This window comes from Medicago truncatula, chromosome 6, assembly GCF_003473485.1.
Source record: "Medicago truncatula cultivar Jemalong A17 chromosome 6, MtrunA17r5.0-ANR, whole genome shotgun sequence".
NCBI classification, from domain to species: domain Eukaryota; kingdom Viridiplantae; phylum Streptophyta; class Magnoliopsida; order Fabales; family Fabaceae; genus Medicago; species Medicago truncatula.
Genome location: NC_053047.1, coordinates 16548981 through 16564872, shown reverse-complemented (window position 1 = coordinate 16564872; position 15892 = coordinate 16548981). Strand labels below are relative to the sequence as shown.

Below are 15892 nucleotides of genomic sequence, written 5' to 3'. Positions count from 1 at the left end.
TCTTAATTTTAATTTTAATAAAAGAAAAGGAAATGAAAAGGAAAAGGGATAGTTAATTTTGTGGATGACTTTTCATGTTGACTCTATTGCAATGATAGTATAATTTAACCAAACCTCTATGTTCCATCATCCTTAACCTCTTGTTCTTCTTTCTCTTGTTCCTTGTTCCCAACATAATGGATAATCATTTTCCTATTTTGCTCATAATTACACATATCTCTTTCTTCTTCTTAATAACCACTTCCCACTCTCAACCTCAACCAGTTCACAATTTTTCAAGTTGTAAACACATCATGAGCTCCTACAACTGTGGAAATATTTCCAACATCTCTTATCCATTTTGGGGACAAAATCGTCCTTTTCAATGTGGGGCTGGCAACCCTTTTTACCTTAACTGCCACAACAACAACACCACCACCATTCTCTTATCCTCACAAAATTTCACAGTACTTGATATAAACAGCAAAGACCACATCATCAAACTCAAAAGAACAGACCTTGATCAAAATCTATGTTCTCCTAAATTTAATGATACTTATTTGTTTCCACCTTTGTTTCAATATCCCCAAAATGTTAAAAACCTTTCCATATACTACAATTGTACTTCCACTATCTCTCAAGATTTAGCAGAAAATTCTGTTTGTGGATCTCACTATCCTTCTTTTGGCTATGTCGGAAATGAAGATAAGTTGTTTGAAGAAGATAAGTTGTTTGAAGAAGATCCGTCTCTGAGATGTCAGAAACATATCAAAGTGCCGGTAGGATCATATTTTCTTCTGGAGGCGGATTATTTTGAGCGTGGTAAACTTGAAAGAGTATTAAATGATGGGTTCGAGGTGACGTATAATGTGAATGAAGAATGTTTAAGCTGCCTTGGAAGTGAAGGAGGAGATTGTTTGAGCGATTCTATTGATAATCATATTGGGTTATGCTATTATGATAATTTAACTGATGCATCTATTGCTTCTTCCACAGATCTTTCTTCTGATGAAAAAAGTATGTCTTTTCTCTCTTTACCTCTTCTCATGACATTTTTATTTGCATCTTCTAGTCTTTGTTTTGCCAGCTATTAAATACTGAAGACAAATTTTAAAAAATAGGATTTTGTTATTGTTTTGGAACAAATTTAGGACATCAATTAATCATCTATCTCAGTAGAAAACAAGTAGATTTAACTAGAGTTTAGTTGATTGAAAATTGAAGCAATTTTTTTTTTTTTTTTTGTGGTGGCAGAGTTTGAACTCTGGACCTTACATATTTTATGCATTGTCACTATCAATTGTGTTAAGCTTATGAGAGAAAAAAAAAAAAATGGTTGCTGCCGATCCACATATACATTTAATTATGATTATAATGTTTGTGATTGTTATGATTTTCATTGACTCACTCAGTCAAGGAAAAAGGAATGGAAGGAAGTCAATGAATAGCAATAACTAAAGGGTATATTGGGGAATTGATTTGTCAAAGGAGTTGTTGTATTTGATTTGTATGCATATGTGCAAGAAAGTCTTCATTTTACTACAAAATATTCATGCTCATACATACACGTCTTTCACAAATCACAATCATACAGTTTATTTCAAAATCCTTTCACAAATTAAAGTCATCCACCCATTTAATTTGTAATCTGAACTGTACTATTTAAACAAGTATCACCCTATCCATATGCATTGCATCATAGAAGCCTGCAGCATAAACTTGGCTGTCCGAGATATAGATACGATTGAGTAAATTATGTGAGCAATAATCATTGTGTTCTTGTGCGTTTATTTATCTATCAACTTTAGAATTAAATTTACTATTCTAACACAAGGAATAAATAATAAATGTAATAAGTTCTTTATCAATTTGCAAAAAGAAAACATCAAAAACTCTCAGGACATAAACAAGTCTTATCAAAAACTTGAAAGAGAAAATGAATATAGTATGACTAGTTTTCAGAGTTTAAATCTCAAATATTCAGCTTAAAACTCCTTCATACTTCCTTTGCTTACTAACCTAGTGGCCTAGTATGATTTTTTTATTGGCTATTGTTAGTGTCAAATGTAATTTTATTTGGTCAAAATTAATGTCATGTAATTTTTGGTGCATTTAAGCCATATACTATATAAGCAAGTGCTTACTTTCTTTTCCAAGCCTTTGGTGAAAGTTCATAAATATACATGTCTATATTTGTTATACACAAGTAGAATACTCTTCTCAAATTAGAACAATGCTAACTCATATTTGCTTTCATAACTAATTCTTGCAGTTACAATAAATTGGAAGAGGAAACTCGTTGTTGGTAATAAATACAATTTTCCTTCATAGTTTTCATAACTTTTTCCGTGTATATACTTTATTATCAAAATTTTCTGATTTCAATTTCGTACATATGTTCTTTTTTAGGCGTTGCTTCAGGTGTGTTAGGATCATTTGTAGTGATCAGTGCCATATATTTCTATCAGCGCCGAAAGACTAAATCATACTTAAAGTCTCACAGCCTCCCTTATGTTTCGTCTTCAACGGATCTTGAGTGGGGAAGTCAACACTTTGGGGTGCAACTTTTTACTTATAGTGAGCTTGAAGAAGCCACAAACCACTTTGATCCATCGAATGGACTGGGAAAAGGGGGCTTTGGAACAGTGTATTTTGGTAAAAACTATCATATTTTTCATAATTGAAATGGATTCCTTTTAGTTAGTAATCATTGCTGCCAGTGATCTTAGCCATTGATCGAACGGTCAAGATTCCTAGTTTTCAATTAACCAAATTTAATATTTGAGCCACCAGATTTATATCAAAAAACTTATAAATAAACTGACTATAGTGACTGTAGGAAATTCCAATTACAGGGAATTACATCTGGTTTGTTTATTGTATTTAATGGAATTTTTGCATTTTCAATGATCCTAACAATTTTTTTTACCATATGATGTTTCTTGTCTAGGAAAATTGAAGGATGGGCGTAGTGTTGCTGTAAAGAGGTTACATGAGAACAGTTATAGAAGAGTTCAGCAATTCATGAATGAAGTTGAAATCCTGGCTAGATTAGTCCACCCAAATCTTGTGTCGCTATATGGATGCACGTCAAACCACAGCCGCGAACTTCTGCTTGCCTACGAGTATGTTTCTAATGGAGCTGTAGCTGATCATCTTCATGGTAATCAAGCAAAAGATGGAAAACTCTCTTGGCATATTAGAATGAATATTGCTGTGGAGACGGCAAGTGCATTGAGATATCTTCATATTTCTGACATCATTCACAGAGATATAAAAACCAATAATATTCTTCTTGACACCAATTTTCGTGTCAAAGTAGCAGATTTTGGACTCTCGCGCCTTTTTCCAATTGATCATAGTCACGTTTCAACAGCTCCACTAGGAACTGCGGGTTATGTAGATCCCGAGTACAATCAGTTCTATCAGCTTACTCATAAAAGCGATGTCTACAGCTTCGGAGTAGTGATGATCGAGTTGATATCATCTTTGCCTGCTGTGGATATGACAAGGCATAGGGATGATATCAATCTGTCCACCATGGCTATGAACAAAATTCAAAATCAAGCTTTGCATGAGCTTGTGGATCCTACCCTCGGTTATGACTCAGATTCCAAGGTAAAGGAAATGATAAATGACGTGGCTGAGTTAGCATTTCGGTGTCTACAAAGTTCCAAAGATATGAGACCATGCATGGATGAAGTCTTGAAAACTTTGCAAGATATTCAGGGTGCTGGTGCGAATGAAAGCCAACGTGAAACAGCAAACATTTCAAACTCTCATCACGACGTTGTGTTGTGCAATTATGATCCACGCCCAATATCACCTGATTCAAATGATGTGAGCTATTATACAGCACCAAGTGCTAGTGGATAGAGTATTAGAAACAGTAATTAAATAGTTTAGTTAATTTTTAACTACAACCAGTTAATTAAAAAAATTGTTACTTTAAAGAAGTTGCGATTTTGCTAACTGTACAAATAATAGGGAAATGAGAATTGAACGATGTTGTTTTCTCTCAATTTTGCTTATGCATGTTATGGTATCAGTCGTATTTCTTATATCCGAAACGTTTAATCTCTGATTTTCTTCAATCCTTACTATAACATTCACCTTTGGGAAACAATCTATGGCCATGTCTTACAATACACTTGAAAATGCTGCATAAAACGATTGTCCGACTTGCTAGGTTGGCAGTAAGAACTTCCAAATAAAATGTTGGTAACAAAAGGGATCTACAAAGAAAACGAAAAGAAGTAATTAACACCTATTGAACCTTTGATTAATAAGAAACAAGTTAGTTATATGAGTTTAAATATGAATGACCAATGTCTGAAAATTTATTAATGTTGACAAAAAAGTTAGTTGTCCACTATATGTTGCCAATATTGATGGGAGTATAATAAGTGCATGGTTGAGGGTAATTAATTAATGATCTCTTTGGATCTACATTGTTATCATGGTGTAGGTAATTTTTGGTTTGAGGTATATTTCATTTAGAAAATGTAACAGTAAGCACTGTCAGTTTCCTAAGCATTGGATGATCATTATACATACAAGGCTGTGAGGATTAAGAGATTAATTTAATCAAGTATTGTCTTGGTTTTTATCGTTTCTTTTTATGTGCGTTCGTTACTGGTTGTTATTAAATAGGTTGAAAAATCTGGAAATGGCATGGAAATCACCATGACTATCGTTTCAGATTCTCCGCGCAATCTTTATCATGTTGCATTGAAAGGTAATGTACTTGAAATGCATTTGTGTAGTGTAATATGAATAATTTCTCATGGAAGGAGAGTGAAATTTACTAAAACTTTAGTAATGACATTGGTTAAAGTTTCCAAATGTTTAAGGAATCACTGTTCAAAAGAAAAGATTTAAATTTCATTTGCAAAGATTTGTCGCTTCAAAATTAAACTAGAAATCTCAGATTATGACAATGAGTCACCTCTCTGACATTGACAAAGCCTTTTCTTTGGTAATTTTACAACATAACTGATTCATCTGAAACTTCAAGAGCCTTACAGGTAAATTCTTATCAAGGAAATTTCAATGGTAAGGGAGGTCTTCTTCTTCTTCTAATATTGGTTCATCTCGAGAGACATCTTCATAATACTTATTTCGTTTTACTCGAGAAGAGGTTCAAAGTATTCGTGTTTTGCTTCAACAGTCAAAATCCACACACACAGTAAACTCCATCACTACCTCTCCATTTGTCCTGAATTCTTATTTGTCTAGCAGAAATGGTAAACACTTTAACCTTTACATCTTTTACTTCTCACAAAAATATCATTCCTGTTCTCGTGTCTTTACCAAATGGTTCTTATGTTTTTGCTTCAATTTGCAGATATATATATTGTTATTTCTTCATCCTTAACCTTACATAATGTCCTTTATATTACATCATATTCATGTGAATTTGGTGTTGTAAAATTAGATGAGGAACTATCATAAGAAATTAAAAGAAATGGGATAACAGATAATTAAGACCAGTAATGAAGTGAAATAAAGTAAAGGAACTTATCGAATCTGGTTGCCGCTCCATCGAAATCTTCACAAATCTAATTTATAGGAAACCTGCAAAACAACACACTGTTAAGTAACCTAGACGTGACATAGTCACTTTCCTTGAGGATTATATCCGCCTCATAAGCGCATATCCTGTTATAAATCATAACCGGAGGTGACAGAACAACTCAACTTTATCTTAAAGATATGAGGAGATGTAACCCAGAAACTCAATATTTTGAATGAGGGAAATTAATTTGTGTATAGATAAATATGAAGTGAGGGAGTGTATAAATGTATGCTATGTGCAGGTTCAATTTTCACATTTTTTCTTTTTATTACATACTGATCAAAGCAACATATATACAAGCCAACAACATGACCGTTCCACTATGATAAACGTGGAGTATAGCTGTGGCTACGGTAGGCGACTTTAATGGGTCTTCTACCATAAGAGACTACATTTTTTTTTTTTTTTTGGTTTGTAAATTGGTTGTGAGCCATTGGATTTAGAAAGAACATTTTGAATGGCACAGATTTTTTGGCAGGTTGACCCATTAGAATAGTATATTTTAATCTTTAAAGTTGATCTTTAATAACTTAAATGATTTTGCAAACAATTTACGTAAAGGGTGTTATTGTCAATTTAAGTAAATGATTTTGTTGCGCATATGATTTTCTTGTGTATATGTTCCCAGGAAAATCTTTGCTTCACGAACCCTTTAAGCAAAAAGTTAATTTCATATTTTTACTTATTGAATTTTTTGGTGGGGATGTTTATTAAAGGGTTAGTTAATTTGATTAATTGAGGCATAATTTTGTATTATAATTAAATTTTTAACGCAAAAGACAATAATAGAAAACATACGAATATTTGAATTAAATAGGATTACGGCTAACAACATAATACCCCCTATGTTCCCTCAAAAAACATAATACTCTCTCTGTCCCTAATTCTAAGCACCCATTGAGAGAAAAAAAATTGTTCATAAATACACTCTACGGTCATTATTATAAGCAAAAATCAATATTTTAGATTCATTCATTAAATGATGTATGTGGTCTATAATAAAGACGATATACATCATTTAATGAATGAATCTAAAATTATGTTTTTGCTTATAATAGTGACCGGAGGGTGTACTTCAAATTTGAATATACTACTAATTATGTTTTTTACGTTTATTTACCTTGGAATATGAAAAAGTCAAATTTAAATATACTACTAATTTACCTTATATCAACGTTTATTATTAGTTTATCAAACATAACTCCAATGCCACAACAGGACACAAAAAAACACTTATTTGGATACATCACGATGAAAGAATGTTCAATGACTAATCAATCTAAAATATCTTCTAAACAGTTAATAACATATGAGAGCTATCAATAATCAAATCATGTGTAATAACAATTTTTAATCACTAATATTAGGGTTAATTAAATTTTTGGTTCCTATAAATATCTGCAGTTTTATTTTTAGTCCTTATAAAAATAAATCATACTTTTTAGCATAAATATCATCTTCTTTGAAACCCATTCATAGCATAAAAATAGGGATACTAGTAGGTTAAGCACGTTTAAGAGAAAGTCAAGGACAACTAAATAAAAACATGTATTTTCTTTAATGACTCATGGAGAGAATAAAGGAATGGGTTGTTATTGTATATATAGAACCGGTCAAAATAATTAATTTGAGTAAAATTCTAGTAATAAAAATTTCACAATTAATTTATGATTTTCAACTAAAATTATTTTTCACTTATTCTGAGTAATATTTATATTTGAACTTTTGAAATATCAGCAATATTTACAATAATTGTTGCTGTTACGCGATTGTGCGCGAATAGGCCAAGCGCGTGTCTGGTCTTCATGAGTGCTCTAGAGACCCGCCACGGTCTCATGCAAGCGGCTCCACTTGACACCCATATAGGCAATTTCATCAAGTGTATGTTGCAAGTCATACACCACTCATAAGGGATATGAAAATTGTTGAAAGCATTATAGCTTATCCTCTCAATATTGTAGTGTCTAGCACTTGCTCAAATACACCATAGGAAGGAGACAAGATTAAATTTTGCGCTAGCAGAACTAACATGTGACTTGTTCTTACCACATTGAACCTTCTTCATGGGATCTCCAATCACAAAGGTTGGGTTCCTATCACATGTCAATTTCGATTGGCTTAAGTCTCAATCCCCTCGATGCTCACAATTTTATTTCATCCCAGAGGCTTTATTAGTACGTACTTCACACACATTGATGAAGACAAAAATTTCTTTCATCAAAGAATATTGACTAAGACATCTCTCACTCAATTAATCTCATATTTACCAAGTTAACAATTATAAACTTGTTCTTCATAATAAATGCATACAGGTCTGCTTAGTTGTCTACTAAGCGACAACATATTTATCAATAAGATAAATTTACTTATAAATTTATTCTCATTGGATTCATATCTAATTAACGTCATTGTATTATTTGAATACAATGGTTTATCCACTTTTAAACAATATATCATATATTGTCAAATTAACTTTTTGATATATGTCATCGGGTCTACTTAGATAAATTTTAAGCGACAAATCCCCACATTGAGAAAATATAACTCTGTGTGGATTTATTATACAGGTCTACTTGAATAATTTTTCAAGTGACAACAATTCCACAATGAAAAATAAATCCGATAAATGTATATTTTCTCATAAACACATTTTATTAAACATCGTAAGTCTTATAGCAGTCAATCTAATTTCTCCAGAAAGATATTCCACATGAGATTAGTGAATTCATCAACAATCCAACAACAACAATTATATATATATCACTAGCATGTAAATTCAACATCAACAACTTAATTATCCTCAAATTCACATACCTAAACATTGCATCAACATAACAGCATGAATTTCACTAATTAAATTCACAATTAATAACTTTTCACAAATAACCACTTTTGAATATAAGTAGAAAAGATATTATAACTACAAGATTATGATAGAACACTATCCCCCTTACCTCAATTGAGCACAAACCTAACCTTAGTTTCAATTTAACTCCTTGAATCTCTACCCCCTTCTTGATCTTCAAGCTCTTCTCTTCTAACCCTTTTTCTCTTCCTCTAGCTCTTTCTCTCTTTACCTCTCTCAAAAGTTATAAAATGAATGTGAAACCTTATTTTCTCTAAAGACTAGAGTTCACACAGGCTCTACACAATTGGGCGTACCCTTAAAATGTCTTAATGGGGTCAAAGTCCTCATTAACTAACTCACAAAATTTCTACTCACTTAAAGTTAAAAAAATAATGAATAGTTACCGACTCTTAACTAATTACCACAACACACTAGTAACCTAGTAAAAGTAATGGCCCTCGCTTAAAACACTAAAAACAATCTTCACAGTGAAATTACGAATTTACCCTTATTAACACAAAGACCAAAATACCCCTAAGTTTAAAATGACTAAAATACCCTTCTAACACCGAATTCCACTAATCCCAACCAAAATACACACAGAGGCAATTAATCACATACAAGCATATATAAACACATAAAAATTAATTAAAATAAATCTAACGAAAATCAAGCTGTTACAATGGTACTATTGAACGACACAAAGCACATCTTGTTATTATTGGCAACAATCAAGTTGTTGGTATTGGTTTTTTTGAGACATTTGCTCCGGTTGCAAAAATGGTATCGGTTCGTGTTTTTCTTGCATTGGTTGTTATTCGTGATTGGGAACTCCATCAAATGGATGTTCACAATGCTTTCCTACATGGAGACCTTGATGAAGAAGTATATATGAATCTTCCTCTGGGGTTTTCAGATGTTTCTCATGGGAAGGTCTACAGATTGAGGAAATCTTTATACGGACTTCGTCAAGCCCCTCGTAACTGGTTCTCTAAGCTTGTTTCTGCCTTAAAGTCATTTGGATTTGTTTATTCCTATGTTGATTACTCATTGTTCTCTCTTGAGCGACATGGTATTGTTCTTAACATACTTGTGTACGTTGATGACTTGATCATTGCAGGTAATGACTCGGCATCAATTGCTCATTTCAAAGCTTGTCTTAGCACTTGCTTTCACAAGAAAAATTTGGGAGTATTGAAATATTTTCTTGGTCTTGAGATTTCTCGTCGGCCTGATGGTTTGTTTCTGTCTCAACGGAAATATGCACTGGATATCATCTCGGAATCTGGTTTACTTGGTGCAAAACCTTGGGATTTTCCCATGGAACAAAATCACCAATTAGCTCTTGATACAAGTCTCAACCTTGATCATCCAGATCATTATAGACGATTTGTCGCGATCGGTCGTTTAATTTACCTCACCATTACTCGTCCAGAACTTTGTTATGATGTTCATACGTTAGCTCAATTTATGCAAAGTCCTGAAGAAGCACATTGGAATGTTGCTCTACGAGTCATTCATTACTTAAAAGGACATGCAGGGAAAGGTATTTTCCTCTCTATGGACAAATCTTTGCAAATTACCGCTTATTGTGATTCTGATTATGCTACATGTCCTTTGACTCATCGATCTCTCACTGGATACTTTATTATGTTGGGTGTTTCTCCCATTTCTTGGAAGACTAAGAAGCAGCCGACAATTTCTCAGTCATCTGCCGAAGCCGAATATTGCTCTATGGCTACCACTAGTTGTGAGCTTATTTGGCTTAAATCTTTACTCTAGTCTCTTGGAGTTCTCCATTCCTTTGACAAGCAGCTCTCCATATTTCTGCTCCATTCCACCTTCAATGTTTGTACTAACATGCAACTAGCGGACATCTTTAACAAAGCTCTCGGGAAGCAACAGTTTCAGTTTCTCCGTCACAAGTTGGGCATTCGAAATCTTCATGCTCCAACTTGAGGGGGAGTATTGTGTTAGTAATTAGCAGCTGCATTTTAGCATGTAATTAGTAACAATTAACAGCTATAGTTGACCATGTAATTATCTGATAACATAGGTAGCTTCTGGAATATCTCTTGTATTTTAATAGCATATCTCATACATAATTTCCTTATCAATATCTCCTAATCTTTAGGCATGTAGCTTGGGAAATTTGTTGTATATATTCCTTTGACAGTGAATGAGAAAATCAAACAATCACCTCTTATATTTCTTTTATTAAAATTTAAATATGATTACAAAGAGTACTTAAACTCATTACAGGGATGAAGAGAACAAGAAACAACAAAGAAAAATACAGAAGAAGCAAGAACAGAAGAAAATAACACAATAAAACACATTGAAACGGGAAAGAAAACACACATTCACGCATTCAGATCATAGTTAGCGTGAATGCATGGTCCTTCTAACTTTTGATTTTATTCAAATCGCCGATGATCTTCTAGCTCTAGCAGCATCATTAATGTTAACGAATACCGCTGCTAAGGCATCACCATCCATTTCATAGACCAAACGCATTCCATTTTTGTCATTCTTCCTACTTAAGTAAATACATTCACCTAGTGTAGGAGATAACTTGTGACAGAAATAGATAAGGTATCCCGTTTTCTTGTATCCAATAATTTCAAACCAGCCATCATCATAAACCTTCTTTCCAGTACCATCAATAGCCAGCCATGGTGTAGGGTACTCATTTTCTGCTTCAACCACCAACCACTTGGAGGATTCTGCACAATCTGGCTTGTTTTCAAATGCAATGTCTATATGCAAGCTTAAAGTGATGGGATCATCACCACTTGTTTGATTTTGTGGGGTAAATTTTACTGGCAGGCCAGGACCAAGGTTAGAATAATCTTGAAGTACAGTAAATGGACATGTTGAATTTTCTGTTTCACCAAGCCTCAATTCACCACCACTTACTAAGTAATCAGGCCAAATATAGTAGCTGCCACTAGGAACAACGGGGTTCCCAAATATATCTTTGACGATAAAATCATTTGCATGTGTAAACGGTAATGGAAAGTAGATGGTGAAGGAAAAGAGGAGGAAACAAAGGGTAGTAACTAATGTAGGCTTCATGGCAATTTTATTTGTTTGTGTTTGTGTTTGTGTTTGTGTGTATTTGTGGTGCAATTGTTGTATCAATGAAACCTTTATTTATAGACTTGTTTTAAAAAAACATTATGTTTATCGATATATAAAAATGAATATATACATCACATGTATGAAAAAAATAAAAAAATTAAGGAACCCAACAACGTTCATGTGGTCTCCCACATGATGGCCGGCCATATATTCGCAGATTCTCTTTAAACTATTATTTTTTATTTTATTTAAAAAAAAAAAAATACCATATTCATTAATTTAAATTGATACGGTAAATCGATACAATACAGATTCAAAGTCACTAAACATCACTTCTTAGAGTTCACTTCTTCTCCGGACGTTGAACTACTTCCTTAGGTTTTGTTTCCAAGATTAGAGGGGAGGAGCTTGAAAAAAATGAAGAATTAAGTGGAATTAATAAATGACAATGAGAGGGGAAGGCTATGGGGTTTCTGATATCTTCATACCCTCCTCAGTTGGAGGGCTTACATGAATTCTTCAAATTTAATCTAGGGAGTTATAACATTCTGAAAATTCAAAATATATTAATCATTATCATTAATTAATCATTCTCTAAAAAATTACTCGTTTATTGTATCTAGGTTTGACCATTGGTGGTGATCCGATGCGTTTATTGTTTTGAGAACGGTGTTGTCTGGGTGGAGGAGTAGATTTCTCTCCTTTGGTGGGCGTCTGGTTCTCCTTAAGTCTGTCTTGTCCTCTATGCCTTTATATGCTCTTTCCTTGTTCAAACCTTCATCAAGTATTATCTCTTCTATTGAATCTTTAATTTATTGAAAGAAAAAAAAAATATTTAGGGACGGAGTGAGAAATATAGGAAAATTTCTTGGATTGGTTGGCATAATATCTGTTTGACTAAGGATTATGGAGGTTTAGGGGTTAGGAAGATGAGGGAGTTTAACTTTGCTTTGTAGGTAAATTATGATATAGGATGTTAGTGGCTAAAAAGGGTTTATGGTACAAGGTGTTGGTAGCTCGGTATGGCGAGGAAATGAGAGGTATGAGGTTGGGGGCCGAAGTGGTTCTTTTTGGAGAAGGGAGGTAGCGACAATTCATGATGGCAAAGGTGTGTATGGAGGTTGTGGTTTAAGGAGTGTACTCGAAGGATGGTTGGCGATGGGACAAATACGTTTTTTTAAACTGACATGTGGTTATGAGGGTTCCCCTTAACTGTTCGGTTTAAGCGTCTTTTCGATTCGTCTAAAAACAAGTCAATATCGGTAGTGGATGGTTTAGGGTGGGAGGAGGGAGGGGCGGCCTGACAATGGTGCGTCGATTGTGGGTGTGGGGGGAGGAGCTGTCAGAGAAGTGTAGGATTTTGCTTGATGACATTTCTTTGTAGAACAATTCTTCAGATTATTGGCAGTGGAAACTTGCTCCTAGTGGCGGTTACTCTATTCAAAATGTGCATCAGAAGCTTACTACTCAAAAGGTCCCTAGCCTTGATGCTACTTCAGAACTCATTTGGCATAAACAAGTTCCTTTAAAAGGTTTCTATTTTGGATTGGCGTCTTTTTCGAAATCGATTGTCGACGAAGGACAGTTTTATGGCGGTGGCATTATTTCTCATGAAAGTTAGTTAGCATGACTGGGTGTGGGCGTATCGAGACTACTCATCATTTATTTCTCTCTTGTCCTTATTATTTCGATTCTCTATGGGTTCTTGAGCGGGTGTGGCTTGGCTTTTCACGACTGATACGTACCATTTAAAGGATCATGCTATTCAGTTTGTTTATTTTTCAGGAGGGTCGTGAGTTTGGCGTTCCTTTATGCAACTTGTTTAATTATGTTGCGCATGAGTTTTGTGGAATTAAAGAAATAATAAAATTTTCAAGAATACGGAAAGCACCATTCACCAACTATTAGATAAAGTTAAGTTACACTCCATGTAGTGGATAAAGACAACTAATATTAATGTTTGTTTATATTCTCGTTTGTGGTGGTTGGGTCCTATTATATTGTTGGTTTGGGCATATAATAAAGTTAAGTTGCTTTCTAGTTGCTTGTTTGGTATCGCTCAATGTGAGTTCCAAAAATATAATGTCTCGGATGAATCAATAAAGTTATGTTTCTTTTATTATTTAATATTTTTGTATTTTTTATTGCGAAAGATTCATTTATAATCAAGGACATCTGATAATATATTTTTAATAAATTTATCCAAGCCAGGTAAGAAAATGAATTTATAAAGTACTAATTACAAAGTAATGATAATAAGAGTAATACTTTTGGTGTCTTAACATATATATTTTTTATGCATTTAATAAAAACTAATGGGTGTATCCTAGCAAACCCCATATATATATATATATATATATATATATATATATATATATATATATATATATATATATATATATATATATATATATATATTTTCCATGCATGTGATCCATAATTCTGTCATTGGGTTCATAGTGGACAAATCAATATTGTTTTCATGCATGATGTATTATTTTTTAACCGGATAATACACGTTCCAATAGCTGTATAAAAAATTAAGGTTACTCTACTCGAGGCCGCATACACACAAAATTAAGGTTATCCATATACGAGGAGCTAAATCATCTTTCGTTATAAGGATGAATATTTTATAGGCCACGAGAAGCTCGTGAATGGGATATCTTGATGTTTATTTAGTGTTGCTGTATTTAAAAGTTAATTAATGTGTCCTTTTTAAAAAAGAAAATGTTGGAACATATGTGAAAATTAAGTTAAAAGACTAAACACAAATTTCTCTGTTGAGTAGAACTAGTATTATGTGAATTGAAAAAAGTGGAAGTTATAAGTGTAAAACAGTTGCAATCAAGTCACGATAGTAGTGAGAAAGAAACGAAAATGAAAAATCAAATCAAGTCACGATACCTGATGTGATTATGGAAACAACCACTACCAGAAAAAGAAAAATTAGCGAGGGAAATTAGTGACGGAAAAAATGAAATTCCTCACAAATTTCATGGTCGGAAAATTTAGTGACGGAATTAGAGAGGGATTTCACGATGACAATTCTCGAATGAGAGAATTGAACAATCAAGATAGGAAGAAGACCGAAGAAGAAATTGAATGTCATGTGTGTTCTAGGTTTTGGAATGGAACAAAATTTATTAACGTATGTGGGGTGTGTTTGGTATAAATAAGCTATAAACTAGCTGAAAGCTGATATCTTATAACTAATAGCTTATAGCTCCAAAGATGGTTTATTAAAATTGAAGTGTTCAGTAAAATTAGTTGTTGAAATAGCTGATAAGTATAAAATAAAATAAAATGATATGTTTATATATATATATATATATATATATATATATATATATATATATATATATATATTTTCTAATGTATTTATTTTTTATTATTTTATTTTATGGTTAACTATTATTTGGATCTCTATAAATATTCAAACTTTTGGTTTTAGTGTCCAATAAAATTTCACCGACAATTTTCATCTCTGCATTTTAGTTAAATATAAAACATTTCTTTTAAGAAATATATATAAAGCGTTCATTAAAAAATTAATAAAGCATGACAGTTTTTTTCTCAAAGGAGAAAATTTGTCTTATTAAAAAAAAAACACTATGAACTTCGCGGTTATTTTTAAGCCATGAACATGTTGTTTTATTAAAAAATAATTAAATTAAATTAATAGGGTTAAAATTGGAAGAAAATATAAATAACTATCAGTTATAAGCTCAAAAGCTACTTGAAATAGCTTCTCAAAAAACGTTATACGCTAGTGAAAAAAACTTTTTACCAAACACATCTTATTATATCAAAATAAGCTTATAAGCTAGTCCAACAAGCTATAAGCTAGCTTATTCGTGTTACCAAACACAGCCCTGATGGGTTGAATTTAATGTGAAATTTTAATTGTTACAAGCCATATAGTGTAAATTAATTAAGATTGTATACCTAAATATAATTAAATAAAAATTAGAAGTATACCATGAAAATAGGCGTGGTTGCTAGAGGAACACACTCACTGAGACCGAAAGGAGATGTGATAGGCTAAAGAGAAACTTGTCGTTAAAAATTAGGTCTAACATGAGGTTTTAGGTTTGAGTTATGATACATAAACACCCTTAGGTGGCAATACACCCCTTGACACCCACACAAAAATCTGACATGTGGCCATATGGACCCCGCACAAGTACACTTTCTCTTTCTTCTTCTCTTCTCTCTTCCTAATATATGGGGTGTACAAGGATGTATGCAATTAAAAGGTGTCTATGTAACATTTTCCTTTAGGTTTAATGGTTTGGTTTATGAAAGATTTGTCGCCATGATGGACCAATAATCTCAAGGCTCTCTTTTATTATTATTTTCAACCGTTAAAAACCCCAACTTTGCAAATTGAACTCTCTCTA

The 15892-nt window shown here is 32.9% G+C and overlaps 2 protein-coding genes across 3 annotated transcripts; one reads left to right on the top strand and one right to left on the bottom strand.

Annotated features, from left to right (window-relative positions):
* The first annotated feature begins 66 nt into the window (after positions 1-66).
* Positions 67-4056, top strand: LOC11442802 (LEAF RUST 10 DISEASE-RESISTANCE LOCUS RECEPTOR-LIKE PROTEIN KINASE-like 1.2). 2 transcript variants are annotated; one of them, XM_003619172.4, is made up of 4 exons: positions 68-996; positions 2252-2284; positions 2389-2634; positions 2930-4056. In XM_003619172.4, exons 1-4 carry the CDS (start codon positions 177-179, stop codon positions 3853-3855), a joined length of 2025 nt encoding a protein of 674 aa, XP_003619220.3. In that variant the 5' UTR covers positions 68-176; the 3' UTR covers positions 3856-4056. The 2 variants fall into 2 exon arrangements, with proteins under 2 accessions (XP_024641124.2, XP_003619220.3); XM_024785356.2 differs by lacking the exons at positions 2252-2284; positions 2389-2634 and having other exon boundaries at positions 67-996.
* Positions 4057-10826: 6770 nt separating this feature from the next.
* LOC11442801 (kunitz-type trypsin inhibitor-like 2 protein) lies at positions 10827-11483 on the bottom strand. Its single transcript, XM_003619171.3, has one exon. The coding sequence runs from the start codon at positions 11481-11483 to the stop codon at positions 10827-10829; it is 657 nt and encodes a 218-aa protein (XP_003619219.1).
* Between the last annotated feature and the right edge of the window lie 4409 nt (positions 11484-15892).